Source organism: Somniosus microcephalus, chromosome 1, assembly GCF_052327205.1.
Source record: "Somniosus microcephalus isolate GS21.2 chromosome 1, FLI_Smic_1.0, whole genome shotgun sequence".
Classification (NCBI taxonomy): Eukaryota; Metazoa; Chordata; class Chondrichthyes; order Squaliformes; family Somniosidae; genus Somniosus; species Somniosus microcephalus.
In genome coordinates this window covers 85489698-85512506 of record NC_140987.1, presented here as the reverse complement: position 1 = coordinate 85512506, position 22809 = coordinate 85489698, and the positions used below count along the sequence as shown (strand labels likewise).

The 22809-nt window shown below is 43.3% G+C and overlaps 1 protein-coding gene across 2 annotated transcripts in view; it reads right to left on the bottom strand.

The window, feature by feature from the left end:
- Positions 1–22809, bottom strand: part of focad (focadhesin) — a 308585-nt gene that overhangs the window by 201637 nt on the left and 84139 nt on the right. For both annotated transcript variants that reach the window (XM_085984003.1, XM_085984000.1), the window contains exons 8-10: positions 13408–13614; positions 11738–11825; positions 257–465 (exon numbers count right to left, since the gene is read on the bottom strand). In XM_085984003.1, coding sequence (XP_085840129.1) covers positions 257–465; positions 11738–11825; positions 13408–13614 — 504 coding nt within the window. The remainder of the gene's footprint in view (positions 1–256; positions 466–11737; positions 11826–13407; positions 13615–22809) is intronic.

Genomic DNA, 22809 nt, shown 5'->3' with positions numbered 1-22809 from the left:
GTGGAGTCACTGTTGTAATGTGAGATAAGCATGCGGGAGAAGAGAACAGGGGTTTATGTGATAGAGGAAAGAAGGGAGGAGGCTCGAGTGGAGCATAAACACCGGCATGGACTGGTTGGACTGAGTGGCCTGTTTCTGTGCTGTATATCCTATGTAATCCTATTAGATGAGTTTATCAACATTTTAAGAAAATACGGTTTACTTGTTACAGTATTTTATAAATCAACTAATACAGAAACCATCATCTCTTCCTTACCTTCTGTCTGCCAGCAAACTCTTTCACTTCCTCATTCCGTACGACATCAAGGAGTTTCACAGCCAGTTGCTGGTTGACTGCTGTAACCTCTGCATCTGATATACAGTCCATAACCACTGCAGAAGATGCTATCTGCAGTAATGGCATCACTAGGATCAGAGCTGCCTTGGGCGAATTGTGCACAGATGACAAAGACAGGATCTTCAATGCTGTCAATAATATAAAGAACTGCACTTAGATCTTTTCATTAGACTTCTACATTCAATTGTGGATAGAAAATTGGGAAAGATCACAGGTGGCTTTATTACTTGAGGAAGAAGCCTCCCAAAGTGCAAGAGGTAAGAATATTGCTAAGACTAATATTTTTATTCTTATGATGCAAAAAATGTTTCTAACATCTATAAAGTTGATTTGTGACTGGTGTGGTGCTAGATAAGACTACATTGTAGTAGTATATGTTTCAATAAATTACCTCACATTGAATTTTTATGCAGACTGGTGTCAATACCAGAGTCATGATTATGGATAGTTATACAGCTGGAATCGGTATCTTTTGATGAGTTTTTAACATAGGTGATCTAACAGGGATGGGCAATAAAATGCGGGCTTTCCCATCGATGCCCCGATTTTTAAAAAGCAAGCATTTACTGTAAGTTTTTTTCTTTGTGGGCCACACAGGTGCGTATCATGGAGTGTGGGAGGCCACATATAAAGTTTTAATCTATGTTCCCATTAATTTCCATAAACATCAAGCTACTTATAGTGACAGATCTCAGATTTGTCCATAAGTGAATTAAAAGTGCTAAGAACAAACCCTATTTAAACTTCCAGACCTATGAAATTCAAACAAGACATTTAAGAATTATAGGCACAAACATTACTGAGTTGCCTTAGCTTTGAAGGTTGATTGTCAGGACGCGACAGCTGCAGGTTGGACACCCTTGATTCAGTAGCCTTGATTTCAATGTAATGACCACTTTGTGTAATCAAAGGATTAATGGAAATCCTTTCTTTGTTGCATTCTATTGATTCTTATTAATGTAAGCACTACTACTTGGAATATAATATATTATTCTTAAAATTAAAAAGTAAAACTGTCTTCAGTGTTAACAGGAGAGGTTTATCTATCAAATAGTTTTACCACAATGCCTCCATGATGTGCCATAGATTCCAATACACTTGAAGGTATAGTGTAGTTTCTAACTCGGTAAAGCAAATGCCTCTTTTGCTTTACTGAGCAAAATTCAAGATTTTACAGGGGGGTATGCAGTATATTAACCTTCTGTAGAACGACCAGATCAAGTTATCATTTGCAGCACTGCATTGCGCACCATCACTCAATTTTGATGTACCATACTGACTCTCCAATATGGATGCAAGGGTTGGGGTGAGAGTAAAGGAAAGAAACAGACTTGGTAAATGGATACAATTGGAGCCAATACTTGGAGGTTGGGGGAGGGAATTAGTATTTCAAGAACAGGAGAAAATAAACAAAACAGAAGACCCAGATCTCATACTTTGACAGTGCAAATGTTGACCCAACACTAAAACAACAAAATTGATATGTACAAAACTAAAATTTTTAACCAAATATTTAATTTTAATAATTTTGAGGGTTAGACTCAACCTAATCCACCCTAGTCTAATTTCTACGCAAATGATAAAACCTGCAGGTAAGCTTTCTGATATGAAGGTCCAAAGGATAATCCTGGGCTTCCCTTAACAGCTTGATCAATAACAAGGGGCTTGAGCTTTAATATATAGCATAAATTATGACAGAGCATTCACACTGTTCAACACAAACAAAGCTGGCAAAAGAATAGATTACACCACTGGATTTTATCGAACAGTCTCCTGATGAAGTTTAACCAAGATGTATAAAAAATGTGTTTGCTTTTTGCAATGACAGAAAAAAATACTCATTTTATATTTGAGAGTTCATTTGGAAGGGGTCTTGCCTTTTAAAAAAAATCAGAATCATTAGACCATAAGACATGTTAAAATATAAAGTAAGTCATATTTTGTACTGATGTCTGGAATAATCTTAAAACATGAAAAGATCAATTCGGATAATAATAGTTTGAGTCCAGGGGAAAAAAAATACTGGGAACTAGAAAGTTCCACCCCCACCTCCCCTGTTCATCCTTCATAGGAAGGCAGTTTTCCTGCAGGTTTGTAATCTAAATTTCAAAAGGTTTTGGGTTGTGGTTACAGATAACAAACTACTATTCAGAAAATGTTTCTGCCTAATTAAACTGTCAAGGGAAATATAGGAGGCATCAGCCAAAAGTATTTCATTCAGGTTTGGTCTTTGCGGTCTAAACAACAAAACATTTAATGAAGGATATTGCCTGGAATTCCCGACGTAAAAAGGCAATTACAGTATTTTGTATGCATGTACTTGTATGGGTTTTGTTTTGCAGGAAAATGGCCCATTACCATTTAATGAGTCTCATTTACTGCAATGCATGAGTGGTAAACCACAAATAGATTTTTTTCCCCTTCATAGCCTTGGACAAACTTAATTTTGTAATTAAGGTCTTCACTGAATCTAACAACCAACATAAAACGTTGATCAGATCACATAAATGTACTGAATAGATGCAAAGTATCTTACAAAGTTTCTATATGCTGTACTGGAATATACAGTATCAGAATATAAACCAAGTGGTGATATTAAATGGTCAACATTTTTTATCCTGCCGATAAACTCTAGAATTACTGATTTAGTACTTCCATCCGCAGATACCTCCTCCTCACTGAAACGTCAAAGGCACAGGAATCCTCTACACCTTCATCTCGTAACTGGCTAGGTGCAGGCCTAAGTGCCAAATATTCCTCATCTTCCCCTTATATGATCCACGTAATACTGTCTAGTATATATCTCTAAATGCAGAAAAACCATGAAGGGAGCCCAAATGCATACTTCTCTTGAGTTACAACAGGAACAACTCTCTCTCCAGTATTTGCCACTGGGGCATGTTGACACATCATCTCACTTTTTGGTTTACATAGCAAAAACACATGAAGCAAACAATGAAGCTGTTTTTTTACTTGAGTGCAAGCAGGAATTTTTGTTTATAATTCAAGATTATACTGTAAAATAAAATTACTGTTTGCTCGCACACTGCTTTGCTTCTCAATCTTTGTTTCCCCTCTGGTTCTCTCTCCACTGTTTTCTCTGATCCTTTGTTCCTCTCGATTCCCACGCATCTCTCCACATTCTTTATTTTTTCTCTCATTCATTCCCTGAATCTTTGCTTCCTGCTCTAAAGATAAGCAGTGCACACACAAAATAACAAAAGGGCAATTGAGATTCTTAAGAGTTAGTTCTCAATGGGACTGAAAAATCTGTACATTCAGCAATCAAGTGTTTTTTTGCCCATAAACATTTATGGATGTGGGGAGGTTAGGAGGAGAAATCCTGCAAAACAAAGTGATCCCCACAAAAATGGAAGCACTGAAAAAAGTGCATCAACGAGTCAACAGAGGCGGTACCGATTCGGACCAATTGATTCTCAACATTGCAGCGTGGAAAAGCTCAAGTATCACAAAATCACTCCTAAAAGACTCCTGCTCATCTGGAATATTCCAGCAATGAACTCAATAATTTGTGAAGAATATGGTGACTCGGTGGCAGGTACTCTTTAACTCCTCTATGACCATCAAATAGTTCTTAATTTGAAGCTTTGTTCCCCCTCAATCTCTTCAGACTTCATTGCTCGTAGCCAGGCATACAAGCTAATTAAGGATGAGGAAGATTATCAGGCCCATCTCAGTTCATCCAACCAGAGAGATCCTAAGACCCCTCTCCCGCACTGTAGAATACAGATTTTTTTTTTAATGATTCCAGGGTTTTTGCATCCACTACTCTATCTGGGGGTTTATTCCACATATTGATCACTCTTCGTATGAAGAAGAATTTCCTGCCATCAGTTCTAAAATTACCTAATGCTAGTTTGAGCCCATGTTCCTGAGTTTTACTTTCATAGTTTAATTTAAAGTAATATTCCAGGTTAACTTTTTCTATAAACTTCACAATTTTATATATTTATATAAAATCACCTCTTGAACACCTTATTACAGTATATAAGCTAAAAAGCCCATGGGGGAAAAATTCGGTTGCTTTGCGCCTCCCGCTAGCGCCCTAAGAGGGCGCTAATGGGTCGCAAAGCAACTAGCGCCATGGCGCGGCGATGTTTGCGTCGCTCGCGAAATTGACCAAACATTTTGCAGCGGCGCTAAACACTATCGCCACGATCTCCTGCGCCCGCAGGTCATGACGTCAGTCAAGCGTGCAACGCCCCGGACCGGATATTGAGTGGCGCCCCCTGCCTTACCGCCTGCCACTAGCAACGACAGGTTGAGAGGGGCATTTTGCAGTCGGGAAGGGACTTGGGGAGCGTTATTTAAAGGCGACCGCTTCCTGCCTTTTTTTGTCAGCGACATTTTTGCACCACGCATTCTGAGAGAGAGAGAGAGAGAGAGAGAGAGAGAGAGAGAGAGAGAGAGAGAGAGAGAGAGATAGAGAGCCAAAGCAGATTAGAATGTTACCGGGCCCTAAAAAGAGAATATAAACTGGCAGACTATCTCTCGAACATCAGAGACACAAAACAGAGACAGACCCTCACCAGGTACAGACTAAGCGACCACCAACTGGCAATTGAAAAAGGAAGATACAAGAAATCCTGGCAGCCTAGAGAGAATAGAATATGTGATCAATGTCTGGCCGGCGAGGTTGAGACAGAGATGCACTTCCTCCTAAAATGCGAAAAATTCAACAAAACAAGAAACATATATTTTGACAAGCTCAGCCAAACAACCCCAGATTTCAAAGAATTGGATGACCTGTCAAAATTAAGATTAGCCCTGGGAGAAGGAGACAGATTGGTGCCCAATATGTAACAACATGTCACAACCTGAGAAATAGTGAGGGACTAACGAGCACACCCATAGCATATATAAACATTAAGAATGTTTAAATCAATACCGAATGTACCCAACGACTGTTTAAAAATTAATACTGAATGTACCCAACGAGGGTCAACGACTGTTTAAATTAATATTGTCTGTACCCAACGAAGGTCAAAATTGTTTGACACCTACAGAATGTTGGAAAACTGTACTTTTTGTTATGTAAGCTTTGGCAATATGGTTCCCTGTAAACTTTCATGCCAATAAAGCATTTGAATTGAATTGAATTGAGAGAGAGAGAGAGAGAGAGAGAATGAATTCTGGAGAGATTCAACGCTGTGTGAAGGAGTTTTGGATACTGAGCAGCACTTAGCAGGTTCATTTTGATTTGACCTTCCTTGCATTGATTTAGAAGAGACTGTGGGGGCTGCACTTTGAGCTCTTTCCCTGGGCCTCTCCATTGTTCTTTCCAGCAGATTTGATGTGCAGGTCTCTCCAGGCAGAGATTCAAGGCTGCAATGAGCAGGGTGTGGATGGAGAGAAAGATCGACCCTCCCCTTTAAGAGCTGGCCGGCACCAGTGTGTCTGTGTTCCATTGCTGACTGACATCACATGAGCTTCGCCAGCGCTCTGAGGTAGCGCCTGGCTCCTCGGCGTTAGCGCCTTAAGAGAGGTGTGTAGCGCCTGATTTAGCGCTCCAATCACCTCCAGGGGCGATAGAAGTCAAGTTTGCAGTCGGAGGCGATAATTAGCGGCAGGCGCTAAACTTTGTGCCCGGCCGATAATTGCGCCCCAAACAGGGCGATACCGAATTTCTCCCCCCAAGTTTCTCCCATCTTTCCTTATAACTCAGACCTATGTGTAGCACTTGTCTGCATTAAATTTCAATTGCTACTTACATATTTAGTCCAATCCATTCTGTAATTTCTGACCTGCTTTCTCCAATTCCACTGCCCTTCCTGGTTTGTTATCCTCTGCAAAAGTGACTACTTTGCATCGAATCCAGGTCATTTATATAAATTAGAAAAAGAGTAGTGGTTCTAGCACAGAGCCCAAGGCACCCCACTTCTTCCCACTCTGACCTAACTCCTCTAATGAGTACTCATTGTTTCCTACCCTTCAGCCAGTTTCTTATCCATTCCCTGGGTTTACCATAAATCTCTCCAGCTTCGAGTTGAATTAATTACCTTTTCTGTGGAACCTTATCAAAAACCTTTAGGAAGTCAAAATACATCACACCATAGGGCCTTCCACAGTCCACCTGGGTTATCACTTCCTCAAAGAAGTTGAAGAGTTTGTTCAGACAGGACTTTTCCCTTCTGAATCCATGCTGATGGCTGTTAACTAGGTTATTGTTGTACAGATGATCCTCAAGTTTTACTCCTGATAATCAATTCTGTTATTTCACAAGGAATGGAAGCAAGACTAATGTGTCTGTAGTTGCCTGTATCTGTTTTGTCACTACTTTTGAATATGAGCACCACATCAATCTGCTTACAATTTTCTGGTGTCCAGTGACTCCCTCAATGATTGGGGAGCAGATTTGTGAGGCAATGACAGAGTCTATTATCACATTGGGATAAACACCATCCATCCCTGGGGACTTAGTTGTTTTGAGCCCAATTAACCTATTTATGACTTCCATCTCATTTATAATGAATTAATTTTACTCGGGATATCATTGGCTGGAGAGGACAAGTTGCTCATGTCTTCTCTTGTGAATAGTTCGAGGAAACAATCATTCAGAACATTTTCTATTTTATGCTCATCCTCAGTGTCAAGTCTATTTGCATCTTTCATGGTTTTCACCATTTCTCGGACTTCCCTCTTGCTGAAAGGATTTTTCTTACTGCAATCCTTAGCTTTAGCTACTCTGCCTCTTTCCAGGTCACTCTCTGCCCCTCTGATCACCCATTTAATGTGTTTCTGCATTTTTTTTGTGGTTTTCGCTGCAAGACCTTTCTATTTTTCTCCCTGCAGGATTTGTACAGGCCATTTTCTTCTTTATCTCACTTGTTTGCTAATCCATTTAGAGTCAAGTTTGCATAGTCTGACCTTGTTGGTTTTTTAGAATGTATTATATTATACAACCTGGAATAAACAGTATTGGAGGATAATCAAAACACAGCCTTGCACTTTTAAGTTAGAGCTCTTACGGTCTGCTCGGTCTTCTGTAGAATACTTGTCAACAGTTTCTCTATATTTAAACATTTGACAGATTAACTGGAAGAAAACTAGAATCAATGGATTTAGACTTGTTCTGTTAATCGCTACTCCGGCCAAATCGAAAGAAGAGAAGATCCTAGATGCCCACTTCTTGATGAGTCCGATTCAAAAAATTGACCAAAGTTATCATTTAATTTTCCTCCTTGCTATCAACTGAATGTCAAGAAACTTCCGTTTCAATTCAAGAAATCTAAATGGGAAGCAAGCAAACTATTTCAGAATGCTGGTTACCAGTGATAAAATTGCTTCAGATTTTCCCCATGGGCCTCAAATAGGTGAAGGTGTTCTCCGTAGTCTTTTAGACTGCAGATGGATTCAAAAAAGGTGCAAAACTCTTTGTTTAGGCTTCAGATCCATGGAGATCCAATTGCTTTATTTATAACAAGGAATACATTTTATGGGGTTGGTAGGCCAAAAGTTGGCCTCGTTACAGTAGTCATTGTATTTGGCTCAATTCTAAGCAGAAATTTGCCAGCATTTCATGTTTTACTTAGCCTTTTTGGATGACAAACAGAATTCTATATTTGGATAACTTATTTTAAATTCAGTTGAAATACTTTTAACAAGGACAAGCAGAAGAAGCAGTGGTGAGTCAAACTCACTCCCTTGCTGCATCGCAGAAAAGATGGAATATTTGTAAAATAAATAACCAGAACTCCTATGGTGTTACTCATGGGGAGTGGATATCTTATAGGAACAAAGGTGCTATGCTAAGTGGTATTGCCAGGAAGGGAGGGAGGGGTAGGGGAGAGAGAGGCACTGGAGGGAATACTGTTCAGTGGACTATGTCTCTGCCTGGGATTTACTCAATGCGTGGGACACCAATGATTGGAAAATTCAGCCAGCCAGGGGAATCCTGAGGAAGGGGTATTCAGATCTGTGGGGGTTGGTTGATTGAGGCATGGAACTGCTATCCATTGCTGGAAAAGAATAGCAGTGAGTGAAGAGAGAGCAGCCTGTATGGGAAAAGCTGAGGCCCCAGTCCAGTTCCTTGAGGAACATGCACAGCTGGCAAGGAGTTAAGTCTGTAAACAATCTAATAGTCTGAAGGATGTCATAAACCTCAAGAGCGAATTGGCACTGGTTTATGAATGTAGCCAGTGTCACCTTAATTATAACCTTAAACGTACTGCAAGCTATTTGTTATTGTATATGAGGAATTGCTTTTTCCTGCCCCCCATCCAAGTCTTCACTATTTTTGTTATTGTTAAGACTGAGGCGCATTTAAGTGTATTAGAGCTAGTGTAGGCAAATAAAGCAGATGGTAAAGTAGGATCTAAACATATGATGAGACAGAACAGGCACTGCAGCTTAAGGAGACCTTTCCCAGCCATGGAATAGTTGTTTTAAAAAAATAACCCAATGGAGTAGATTTTTGTCTTTACGGCCTGGACCGTTAAGCATCACCTGAGTGAAGTGCAGAGAGGAAACTGGCGGGGAGGATCACACACTCCTTACAGAATTTCAGTCGATTTTCATTCCTTTCATTGAAATGGAATAAATGAGATGGGTTCTGTTACTGACACGCAGATCCTCCCTGCCAGATGTTCCTCTTTCTGCTCCACTCCGGCTCTGCTTAATGCTGAGGCGGTAAAGATGGAAATCTGCTCCATTGTTTCTTTTTTAATCATAATGATGATTGTTCCACTAGCCTTAAATATATGAGGACGAGAGAGCTGTTCCCCATGCTCAAAGTTACAGTATACACACTAATAGACTTTGTAAAGGCTCAAGATTTATACCCATTGCACATAGTTTACCCAATCATCTAATATTGCGCATTAGCACAATAGCAATTGAAACAGTTCAAAATAGTGCATTGCACTTGAGCTGATTTTGTGTTTCTGCACAAAAAAAATGAGGTTTCACAATAAGGGAAATCTACTCAAGGTAGCTCCATACTGCTTCCAGCACACTCTCAACTGAAAGTGCTTCGACCCGAGACCACCTGGCCACCAGCAATGTTCTAGTGATGAAGCAGCATGAATATTATTTTTGTAAATAGTTCCCATCATGAACTAAAATGAAATGGCCCTTTCTCTTTTAAAAACAACGGATATAGGATTTTGATTTTTTTTTTTTTTTTTAATAAAAAGGGCTACAAATTTGCAGTTGTATTACGTGCAACTTGAATTATTCCACCAAAAGCCATACTCTTTTTGAGTCACAAGCTATTGTTTTGAACTCTTGACAAAAACTGATTACACTGGTTGACAGGCAAGCATAAATCAGAGCAGATAAATAAACTATATATATACTAGCTGAAGTGCCCGGCGGTGCCAAGGCTTTTTTCGAGGGGAATGTTGTTTGTTGGAAGAGAGAGAGAGAGCGAACTGGGGGGAAGAGAGAGCGACTGGGGGGAAGAGAGAGAGCGACTGGGGGGAAGAGAGAGAGCGACTGGGGGGAAGAGAGATGAGCGACTGGGGGGAAGAGAGAGAGCGACTGGGGGGGAAGAGAGAGAGCGACTGGGGGGAAGAGAGAGAGCGACTGGGGGGAAGAGAGAGCGCGACTGGGGGGGAAGAGATGAGCGCGACTGGGGGGGAAGAGAGAGGGATGGGAGGGGGGGAGGGAAGAGGGGGAGGGGGGGAGGGAAGAGGGGGAGGGGAGGGGGGGAGGGCGGGGAGGGGAGGGAGGGGAGGGAAGGGAGGGAGGAGGGGAGGAGGAAGGGAGGGAGGGGAGGGAGGGCGGGGAAGGGAGGGAGGTGGGGGAGGGGAGGGCGTGGAAGGTGAGGGCGGGGGGGAGGAAGGGAGGGGGAAGGGAGGGCAGGGGGGGGGAGGGAGGGCAGGGGGGAAGGAGGGGGGGAGGGGGGGAAGGAGTCGAGGGGCGGGGGGGCGCCACCCCCCCCCGAGGGTCGCGGCGCCCCCCCCCCCCACCCCCCCCACCCCCCCCCGAGGTGAAGGACCGCCGATTTGCGCTGCGCAGCAGGAGCTGAGACGCGGCGTCTCTCTCGGCCGGTGGGCCCCGGTTTGCCAGGGCAACCGTGACGCTGACCAAGCCCAGAGAGAGAGAGACGCCGCGTCTCAGCTGCTCCTGCTGCTGCGCGCGGCACCCACCCCCCCCCCCCGCGAGGGTCGCGGCTCCCCCCCCAGGTGAAGACCGCCGATTGCGGCTGTGCGAAGACGTCCGGCGGGGGCCCGGTTGCCAGGGGTAACGCTGGACGCTCAGCAAGCCCCGCCCCCCGGCCGAGCCAGAGACGTCTCAGCTCCTGCTGCGCGCGCACCCTAGCGGCGGTGGGCTGAGGCTCGGCCCTCCAGCCTTCGAGTGGGGGCCGGGAGGTGCCTAGCTCGGGCGTGGGTGCGGAGGAGACGCCGAGGCTTCTAGGGCCTACCTGGGAAAACGGGAAAGGTAGGAAAATTAATGAGATTAGATAAGTTAATTACTTTCTAAATCATTTTTTTTGAAAACAATATGTGTTTTAAAAAGGCAACGTTTTTTTTTAAAGACGCAGAAAGCGGGAAAAAGAAAGGAAAAGTTTGGAATCAAGATGGCGGCGACTCACCTCGGTTCAGAACGATAAAGCCCGGCCACACGCGCACCGATTGGCCCGGCGGCACACGCCAGCAACCCGGCGTACGATTGGTCGAGCTCGAGGTCACTCTGTCGCTAATGAGCGGATAATGAGATGCTAATGAGCGGAACGTTGAAGGTTTTTGGGATACCGCGGGCGGGATTTTAGCCCGGCCGAAACGTAAATACGCTTAAACCGTCTCGGAAGGCGTAAGCTTTCTTTGGAGGTAACGCTGCGGCGTAGTACGCCCTGTAACTTTCGAGTGCATACCCATAAGCACACGCGATGACAGACAGATTAGACAGACAGAATGACAGACAGAATGACAGACAGAATGACAGAAGTATATATATATATATATAAAATTAAAACTAGGAATCAAAAAAAGCTCAGCATGTAAACCAAATACTTAGACGGTCCTGACTAAGGTGGAACTAACATTAGACTGTAGTGATAAGTCCAGATCACTTATGAATAAGGTATCATTATCTATAAGAGTGTAATATGTACATCTGATCTCAGTCATAATCATCTAGCATCTAAATCTGTTTTACTGCTGGGTGAAATGTTTCAGAGTTTAACTGATCTGAGTCAAGAGCACAAAGCAATATCTGCAAGCAACCCATTCTACTTGCGGCCGCCGCCACACACCCCCCTCCCCCCTCCCCCTCCCCTCCCCACCCCTCCAGGTTAACTAGAGAAGAAAATCCTGGTTTCTTCTGCAACTACTCCCACCCTTTGCTAAATATTTTGTGGATCAACCCTGGGGGCACAAAAGAGCTTGTCTCTTCCTCTCACCCAAGTGCCTTTTAGAACATTAATTTCAAGCTTACCGAGATTCAAAATGGGCTCTTGCTGACACGCTGGAGTCTGGAGCAGAAGTAAGCTCAGTCCAACAAGCATCTCTTCAGCAGGTATACTCTACAAACAGATCATTTAAAAAAAAAACAGATGAAAATGTTCCTAAGGGGACCTAGAAGAAAAACTGATGTGTATATTTCATACTGCATTAGAATGCAAATCATTATGACAAACATGATCACAATGCACCAAGTCTGGAGTACATTCAGTATATCATAATGACTCCAAGAAATTCTCTGATTGACTTAAAGTATCTAAAGCCAAGTAAAAATCTGTCATATTTCAGATATACAAATGGTGCATAAAAATAGATCGAACACAACTCGATTTAAGTTTCCCTCATTGTAAGTATGAGCAAACGTGAGGATATATTGCCACTTCATTCTTTATTGATCAGTGGATTTATTAACTGAATGATGCTTATAGAGATGACCATCATTGCATGCATATTTAAAGTTTCCCTCATTGTAAATATGAGCACTATCCTATCCATTCACTTATGGCTATGATGGAACCTTTATAAAACACTACTTTTTATCCACTGGGTTCACTGACATTTTGTCTGATATAAAGACGATTACAAAGTTAGAAAAATAGAATACAAATGTTATCCTTTGGATGTGGCAGAAATAAGTACATAAATTGCAAATATATTCCTCAACAGTTGGAAAAAACCATGCATTCTAATTCAAGAATTCATATCGCACATCCAGAAAACAAGCAGATTTATGGTTTTGCAATTTTTGGGGGCACAAACTATTTGGCATGGAGGACTCTAAATAAATTTTTCAACATCCAGTGATGCTTCTGCAGATAGCAGCACATGAGAGTTTATTGGCACAAGGGAAAACAAATTCATAGACTTCAGAAAGCCTTAAGGAAACGAGAAGCAAGTTACAGAGATCTGAAGGTTGGAGTCTAGCCAACTATTGTTTTATGAATGTCAAACATTTGATTTTTTTTTTTTTTTTTAACTATTTCAATTCACAACCAGTACCCCTTCTCTAATTAAAGCCATTTGGTTTGGAGCCAAGGACCTGGAGAGGCAGGCAGGCATCTTGATTTCCAGACTACATGAAGTTGGTGGTCTGGCAGCAGGAGTCGGGAAGATATTAATGTCCCAGGGCTTGCGAAGCCAGTGGGCTCCACATGTGACATGTACATTGTGCAAAATGACTTGACAGTTGAAATGCCAATTGACCTTTTATCAATCTGCGTTCCTGGCAGCCCTAATTCTTTAGCCAAGATGCCTGCAAAGGGAGTAATGATATCACTAAATGATAAAATTACATTAAATATAGATTAAGGCACTACCTGTGGTGCATCACACACACAGAGCATAAAGGACCGTGGAGTTGAGAGGATATTGTTAATCACAAGGGTGAAGCTGTTTATCAGTGTTATCTCAATACCAAGATGGATTAGTGCTTTGGAAGAGACTTGAGAGAGTAATATAATTCATACAATAATATTCACAAAACATGAGGATATATTGTCAGTTGATTTTTTTTTGACCAACGGATTTATTTGACTGAATTATGCTGATAAGAGGAAAATAACATTGCGTGTATATACTACAAATAATGTGTCAGAACAAATTTTAATTATTAATTCTTGTACATTCAAAATCCGTACTGCTTACCTCAGGAAGATTGCTGGCAATCATCTGAATCTGATGAATAAGGGAGGAGAATTCTCCTGTGATTTTCAGGCTTAATTCACAAACACACAGCAGTTGCAGAGACAGCTGGGCTAGCTCAGATTTCCAAAAGTGAGAATGGCGGAGGAAAGCTAGTGCTAACTCTTTAAGAAATATAGCAGCTTCCGTAACCTGTGCCAAATCAGTTACCTGGTAGAAATGAAACAGAAATACAACAGTGTTTTTGACATTGCTATGGCACAATGATTCCAGCTGGATACGGCAAAGGCTATGGGCCCCGACAACATCCCGACTGTCGTGCTGAAGACTTGTGCTCCAGCACTAGCCGCGCCTCTAGCCAAGCTGTTCCAGTACAACTACAACACTGGCATCTACCCAACAATGTGAAAAACTGCCCAGGTATGTCCTGTCCACAAAAAGCAGGACAAATCCAATCCGGTCAATTACCGCCCCATCAGTCTACTCTCAATCATCAGCAAAATGATGGAAGGTGTCGCCTACAGTGCTATCAAGCGGCACTTACTCACCAATAACTTGCTCACCAATGCTCAGTTCGGGTTCCGCCAGGACCACTTGGCTCCAGACCTCATTACTGCCTTGGTCCAAACATGGACAAAAGAGCAAAATTCCAGAGGGGAGAGTGATTGCCCTCGACATCAAGGCAGCATTTAACCAAGTGTGGCATCAAGGAGTCCTAGTAAAATTGAAGTCAATGGGAATCAGGGGAAAGACTCTCCACTGGCTGGAGTCATACCTAGCACAAAGATGGATGGTTGTGGTTGTTGGAGGTCAATCATCTCAGCCTCAGGTCATCGCTGCAGGAGTTCCTCTTCAGCTGCTTCATCAATGACCTTCCCTCCATCATAAGGTCAGAAGTGGGGATGTTCACTGATGACTGCACAGCATTCAGTGCCATTCACAACTCCTCAGATAAGCAGTCCGGACCTGGACAACATTCAGGCTTGGGCTGATAAGTGGCAAGTAATATTCACGCCACAGAAGTGCCAGGCAATGACTATCTCCAACAAGCGAGAGTCTAACCACCGCCCCTTGACATTCAATGGTATAACCATCGCTGAATCCCCCACCATCAATATCCTGGGGGGGGGGGGTGGTCACCATTGACCAGAAACTTAACTGGACCAGCCACATGAATAATACAGCTACAAGAGCAGGTCAGAGGCTAGGTATTCTGACCTCCTGACTCCCCAAAGCCTTTCCAGCATCTACAAGGCACAAGTCAGGAGTGTGCCGGGATACTCTCCACTTGCCTGGATGAGTGCAGCTCCAAAAACATTCAAGAAGCTTGACACCATCCAGGACAAAGCAGCCCGCTTGATTGGCTCTCCCTCCACCACCGGCGTACCGTGGCTGCTGTGTGTATCACCTACAAGATGTACCCGCCAAGGCTTCTTCGACAGCACCTCCCAAACCCGTGACCTCTACCACCTAGAAGGACAAGGGCAGCAGGCGTATGGTAACATCACCACCTCGAAGTTCCCCTCCAAGTCACACACCATCCTGACTTGGAAATATATCTCCGTTCCTACATCGCCGCTGGGTCAAAATCCTGGAACTCCCTCCCCAACAGCACAGTGGGAGTACCTTCACCACACGGACTGCAGCGGTTCAAGAAGGAGGCTCACCACCACCTTCTCAAGGGCAATTAGGGATGGGCAATAAATGCTGGCCTTGCCAGCGATGCCCACATCCCAGGAACGAATTTTAAAAAAAGCTATGCACAAAATAATTTATTGCAATGTGTTTCATTAAAAAACAAAGATAGCAGCTGCTGGCATCCCTGGAATAAAAGTTTGGGAAATAGAAAAGTCCAACTAGTGCACTGAGGAAATTTGTAGTTGAGCTTTAAGCATAACAGCAGCGCAAGTAAGACATACAGTCTTGCATATATAGAGCTCCCCATCATGTTCCTCACAAACATCACAAAGTGCTTCCCATACAATGACTTGCTTTGAAGTGCAGTGACTTGTTATGCTGGCAAACCTAGAGTTCATTTTGTGCACAGCAAGAAACTACAAAGAATGAAATGAAGTCATTCTGAAATTTAGCTACAATAGTAACGGCTCTGGCTGAGGCTCACTCCTGCTGTGCCACAACAACCACAGACCTGGTCCATTCCCCTGGCCCGAACAGATCACTTTTTGATCAGGTGTTTACTTTCTTCACAACTCACAATCCCCTCATGAAGAGATAAACAAAGAGGAAGATAAGAGATAGTAAAATGTGCACCTTCAGAGCACCTTCATTTCCTCAGAATATCCCAAAGCACTTCATGGCCAATTAATTACTTTTGTTGGCAAACACAGTAGCTAATTTGCACACAGCAAGGTCCCACAAAAGCAATAAAATGAATGACTAGTCAATCTGTTTTTGGTAGTATTGGTTATGGGATACATTTTGGCCAGGACACCAAGAGAATTCCCCTGATCATCTCTGAATACTATTATGAGATATTTTACGTCTATCTTGTCCTGGCCAATATTTATCCCTCAATCAACATCACTAAGGTCATTACCACATTGCTGTTTATGGGAGCTTGCTGTGCACAAAGTGGCTGCCGTCTTTCCTACATTATAACGGTGACTACACTTCAAAAAGTACTTCACTGGCTGTAAAGCGCTTTGGGACGTCCGGTGGTCGTGAAAGGCGCTGTATAAATACAAGTCTTTCTTTCTTTTTCTTTATCTGAGGGGACAGAGGAGACCCCAGTTTAACATCTCATCCAAAAGACAGCATCTCCAACAATGCAGCACTCCCTCAGCCTAGGTTATGTCCTGAAGCGGGACTTGAAGCCATGACCTTGTGATAGAGCCAAGAGTGCTGCCACTGAGCCAAGGCTGACACCTCAGGAAAGGGGTGGGGGAAAGAAGGGAAGCGGAAAAGAGGATAGATAAAGAGCAGAGGGAGGCAGAAGAAATGAAGCCCAAGTGGTACTATAACAGAAGAGAAAGTGAACCAGAAAAGGAAAACAAAAACAAGAGGAAGAAAGTGAACCTGAAGATAAAACCAGAAAAGGGGAGAGCGAACCAAAAAAACGGACAAGAGAGCAAAACAAGGGAGAGAACATGAACTATAAAAGGATAGCCTCAAACAAGAAAAGGAGGGAACAAACCACAGAAGAGAAAGTAAGAATAAGATAGAGCAAACTAGAAGAGACGAGCACAATGTGTAAAACAAGAATGAAAGAAAGTGAGTTTTTTAATGAGGTAACAAAGGGTTGATGAGGGCAATGCGGTTGATGTGGTGTACACGGACTTCCAAAAGGCGTTTGATAAAGAGTCACATAATAGGCTTGCCAGCAAAGTTGAAGCCCATGGAATAAAAAGGACAGTGGCAGCATGGATATGAAATTGGCTAATTGACAGGAAACAGAGAGCAGTGGTGAATGGTTGTTCATCAGAGTGGAGGAAGGTTTACTGTGGTGTTCCCCAGGGGTCGGTACTAGGACCACTGCTTTTCTTGATATATATTAATGACTTGGACTTGGGTGCAGAGGGCACAATTTCAAAATTTGCAGATGACACAAAACTTGGAAGTATAGTGAACAGTGAGGAGGATAGTGATAGACTTCAAGAAAGGCTGGTGGAATGGGCAGACACGTGACAAATGAAATTTAACGCAGAAAAGTGTGAAGTGAAACATTTTGGCAGGAAGAACAAGGAGAGCCAATATAAACTAAAGGGTACAATTCTAAAGTGGGTGCATGCACAGAGAGACCTGGGAGGGGAAGGGGTGAAAGCAGAAGTGCGGGAAATGGAACGGCCACTTTCGAGGGACGTGTCAACTATGCTCTCACCCCTTCCCCACTCTCTCAGAACCACGATAGTCTTCTCCTCGTCCTCACCTTGCACCTCACCGGCCTCCATATTCAACGGATCATCCTCTGCCATTTCCGCCACCTCCAGCGTGATCCCACCACCAAACGCATCTTCCCCTCCCCTTTCAGCATTCCGAAGGCACCGCTACCTGCGCGACACCCTGGTCCACTCCTCAATCACCCTCAACACCCACTCCGCTTCCCACAGCACCTTCTCGTGCAAGTGCAGGAGATGCAACACATGCCCTTTTACCACCTCCCTTCCCACTGTCCAGGGCCCCAAACACTCCTTCCAGATGAAACAGCAATTTATTTGTACTTCTTGCAATTTAGTATACTGTATTCGCTGCGGTCTCCTCTACATTGGGTAGACCAAACACAGATTGTGTGACCGCTTTGTGGAACACCTCCGTTCAGTCCGTAAGCGTGATCCTAAGTTTCCAGTCGCCTGTCACTTTAATTCTCTGCTCTACTCCCACTCTGACCTCTCCGTCCTCAGCCTCTTACACTGTTTCAATGAAGCTCAACGTAAGCTCGAGGAACAGCACCTCATCTTCCGATTAGGCACTTTACAGCCTGCTGGACTCAACATAAGAGTTCAACAAATTCAGACCATAACCTATTTATTTTCCACATGGCAGCTGTTGATGATTCTGCCTCTTTACACCTCTTCTAGACTCATCTATTGTTTCTTTACTTGTCCCATTACCATCTCCTTTTGCTTTGTGCTATCATACCTTTAATCACTCCTGCCTTCCACCCTATCACAGACCTTCCCTTTTGTTCTTTCTCCCCCCTTTCCCTGCACGTGCTTAAAATCTGTTACATCTCTAATTTTTCCAGTTCTGACGAAAGGTCATCGACCTGAAACGATAACTCTGTTTCTCTCTCCACAGATGCTGCCTGACCTGCTGAGTATTTCCAGCATTTTTTGGTTTTATTTCAGATTTCCAGCATCTGTAGTATGTTGCTTTTGTATTTTCTAGTTTTATTGCTGGAACGTGGCTTTTAAAAGGGAATTGAATACGTACCTGGAGTAAAAAAAATTGCAGGGCTACGGGGAAAGGGTGGGGGAGTGGGACTAGCTGAATTGCTCTTGCAGAGAGCCGGCACGGGCTCGAGGGGCCGAATGGCCTCCTACTGTGCTGTGATGATTCTACGGCTCTATAACACTAACGTTGGGTAACTGTGATTCATATGTAAATGAGGAGCATTCGACACATAATGCATAGGTGTGAAATCCTTTTGTTCTGACAACCCTGCAGCTGCTGTGACTGGCTATCGTCCTCTCTATCCCAGAACCGAGATTGCAATGTAGCAGCTGATCAGTTAGTTGCGATGTCCTACCAACATATTGCCTAAACCAACTCGATTCTCCTGGTGGTAGAAGCCTGTGTCCAGTATTCCGCAGGGACCGCTCCCTCCGAGACACCCTAGTCCACTCCTCTATCACCCCAAACAGCCCTTCCTCTTCGCCTGGCACCTTCCCGTGCAAGCGGAGGAGATGTAACACCTGCCCCTATACCTCCCCCCTTCCCACTGTCCAGGGCCCCAAACACCCCTTCCAGGTGAAACAGCAATTTACTTGTACTTCTCGCAATCTAGTATACTGTATTCGCTGCTCACGATGCGGTCTCCTCTACATTGGGGAGACCAAACGCAGATTGGGTGACCGCTTTGCGGAACACCTCCGTTCAGTCCGTAAGGGTGACCCCGAGCTTCCGGTCGCCTGTCATTTTAATTCACCGCTCCATTCCCACTCGGACCTCACCGTCCTTGGCCTCTTGTATTGTTCCACGGAAGCTCAACGTAAACTTGAGGAACAGCACCTCATCTTCCGATTAGGCAGTCTGCAGCCTTCCGGACTCAATATCGAGTTCAACAATTTCAGATCATAAGCTCGGCCCCCATTTCATTTTCTCTTGTAATTGTTCCACTCCTTTCCCCCCCCCCCCCTTTCCTTTTGTTTCTCTCACACCTGGCAGCTATCTTTTGCCCTGCCAGTACACTTTACACCTAATCCCAGCCTATTACCGTCTAGCTTCTAATCTCTTTTACTTCTTTTGTTTCTTTTATTCTTTTGTCCGATCGCAGCCCTGCCTCCGATCTAGTTTCTTTTCTTTCCAGTTTTGAAGAAGGGTCCAACCCGAAACATCAACTCAAATTTCTCTCCACGGATGTTGCCTGACCTGCTGAGTTTTTCCAGCATTTTCTGTTGTTATTTTGGATTTCCAACATCTGCAGTATTTTGCTATCGTTAAATGGCCTACCCCTTATCCTGAGACTATGCCCCCTAGTTCTAGACACTCTAGCCAGGGGAAACAACCTCTCAGCATCTACCCTGTCAATCCCCTTCAGAATCGTGTATGTTTCAATGAGATCACCTCTCATTCTTCTAAACTCCAGTCTATAGACCCAATCTACTCATTCTCTCCTCATCCCAGGGATCAATCTAGTGAACCTTCGTTGCACCGCCTCCAAGGCATGTAGGTCCTTTCTCAGATAAGCAGACCAAAACTGTGCACAGTACTCCAGGTGTGGTCTCACCAAAGCCCTGTACAATTGTAGTAATACTTCCTTATTTTTGTACTCCAACCCCCTTGCAATAAAGGCCAACATGCCATTTGCCTTCCTAATTGCTTGCTGTACCTGCATGCTAACTTTCTGTGTTTCCTGTACGAGGGCACCTAAATCTCTCTGAACACCAACATTTAATAGTTTCTCACCATTTAAAAAATATCCTGTTTTTTCTATTCTTCCTACCCAAGTGAATAACCTCACATAATACCCCATCTGCCACCTTATTGCCCACTCACTTAATCTGTCTATATCCCTTTGCAGGCTCTTTGTGTCCTCCTCACAGCTTACTTTCCCACCTAGCTTGGTATCGTCAGCAAACTTGGATACATTGCACTCGGTCCCTTCATCTAGGTCATTAATATAGATCATAAATAGCTGAGGCCCAAGCACTGATCCTTGGGGCACCCACTAGTTATAGCTGCTAACCAGAAAATGACCCATTTATCCCTACTCTCTGTTTTCTGTCGGTTAACCAATCCTCTATCCATGCTAATATATTACCCCCAACCTCATGAGCCCTTATCTTGCGTAGCAACCTTTTATGTGGCACCTTATCAAATGCCTTTTGAAAATCCAAATATACATCATCCACTGGTTCCCCTTTATCTACACTGCTACATCCTCAAAAAACTCTAATAAATTTGTTAAACACGATTTTCCTTTCATAAAACCATGTTGACTCTGCCCATCAATCAGCTGTGATGTTGCCATTGTGAACCTGCTGCTGAGCTAATAACCAAGTAAATAAATATTTTAAGCATAAATACAAAGCAGTGAGCAACATATCTAAACTGAGGCCGTTTCTTGAAGTAGAAGCACTGCACAGACAGAACATCACATTGCCTGTTCAGTCTGGTTTAAAACCATCAGATTGTTAACATCATTTAGCTTTAATATTCATTGCAAACAACTGGAAAGTGCTAAGATTATTTACAAGAACAGCCGAGATAAAATGACTGCGTTTTGTTGTGCAAAGTGTTTATTTTCTTCAAAAGGCCCCACTATATAACAGTTTGAGGTCAATAACTCAATGGACCAAAGCTCAAAAACATTCTCCACAGTGTCAAGTTACATCTCTCGAGCAGGTTATATATGTCGCACTTTTCCAATTATTTTTGCCACTCCAGTTTTTGAACTATTTCCTCATGTGGAGGGTAAATGCTGACACGCACTGGTTGGGCTGAATGGCCTGTTTCTGTGTTGTAACTTCTTTGTATTTCTATTTCTCTCCTGACAGCAATGACTCATACAATATACAGTTCCACAGCAACTGGTTGCCTTCCAGTGCATATTCTTCATATGTGACACTAAGTAGTGAGTGTTGGTGAACTATGCAAGTAGAGAGAGTTGGCGAACTATTAAACTAACAGCCCTGTGTGTTAGTGTTTGGGCTTATTCCAATGTCTTTTTCTCACAACTTGATGGCAGTTTCGGTAAACAAACCACATCTTTTATAAAGTGAAACACATGTTTGTTACTCTCTGCTGCACTCAGTTAGTGCAGCCCAGGTCCAACCATCAACCCTATCGATGATAAATTGCTTACTGGAGAATACATAGCATGCCCCCTACATTGTCTGTCAATGTGAAAGGTGGAAAATATTCGCAACACCAGGCCACTTTCTGCAGGCTAAACTACTGTCCTGATTTATTTACAAATAATTTAACATGATGAGTCCGGATCTTGCTGGAGGGGGGCATCTCATGGCATACGCCATTAGTTCAACTTTTTCCTGCAAACATTATTTGCGCCCTAATCTGATGGCTGTGGGAGCAGATAACGGTGCGGCGCGGGCAACGGACCACCTGGGACCTTAGTGAACGGCAGGACAAACAGTCTTAACCAATGAGGTTTAAGGACTGAGAAAGAAACAGAGGAACAACGGGAAAGGAGGGCGAATTAGAGTCAGATCAGGTACAGAAAGAGAAATAAAGAGAGGGAAAGAAAGATTGGATTAAGAGAGAGAGAGGAAAACAGAGACAGAAAAGAAAAGTACGAAAAAATAAATACATTTAAAATCTCCACAATTCACTACCTGAAGGAATGGGACCCCACAGTTTAAATTGTTCACTTACTAGGCCAGAGAGGTTGATTGCCAGTCATTAACAATGATCACATAGAGTCATAGAGCACAGAAAGAGGCCCTTCGGCCCATCGTGTCCGCGCCGACCATCAAGCTCTGTCTATTCTAATCCTATTTTCTAGCACTTGGTCCGTAGCCTTGTATGCTATGGCATTTCAAGTGCTCATTCTTAGCCAAATTGTTTAGTGCCCTTACCATTGCCCCAGAGATTAGCCAAATTGTATAGTGCCCTGACCATTGCCCCAGAGATTAGCCAAATTGTATAGTGCCCTGACCATTGCCCCAGAGATTAGCCAAATTGTTTAGTGCCCTTACCATTGCCCCAGAGATTACCCAAATTGTATCGTGCCCTTACCATTGCCCCAGAGATTAGCCAATTCAAAACAGCCCAGGGTTCAAACCTGGGACTTTTCTCTTCTGTATGACTCAGTACCACACCACGCAATAAATTACGCACCGAGCCATCAGGGGAGCTATACTGTGAATTTTTATAGGTTAACGGTTGTCTCGAAGTATATTTTCTCAAAATCTAGGGCAGAAAATAAAGGTGTTGGCTATGTGCACAAGGATACTGTGTATTTCTCTACTAAAAGGGCACTGGGTACATTTAAGGGTGGTGGCAAATCAGATAAGGTTGTGGGCTGCCATCCTTAAAGAACCTGGAGGTGTGGTCTTTCGTAATTACTTACCACAATCTCATAAAAATAAAATGTACATTTACCATTTAGTCATTTCTGTTTTTAAGCCACAAAAAGTAAATTATACCCCACCCATGAATGTACTTCATTCAGTATCACTGAAACTATCCAAATAAACACACACATACAGAAACTTGCATGTAATGACCCATAGCTTTAAAAAACAACTCACAATTACAGTTCTT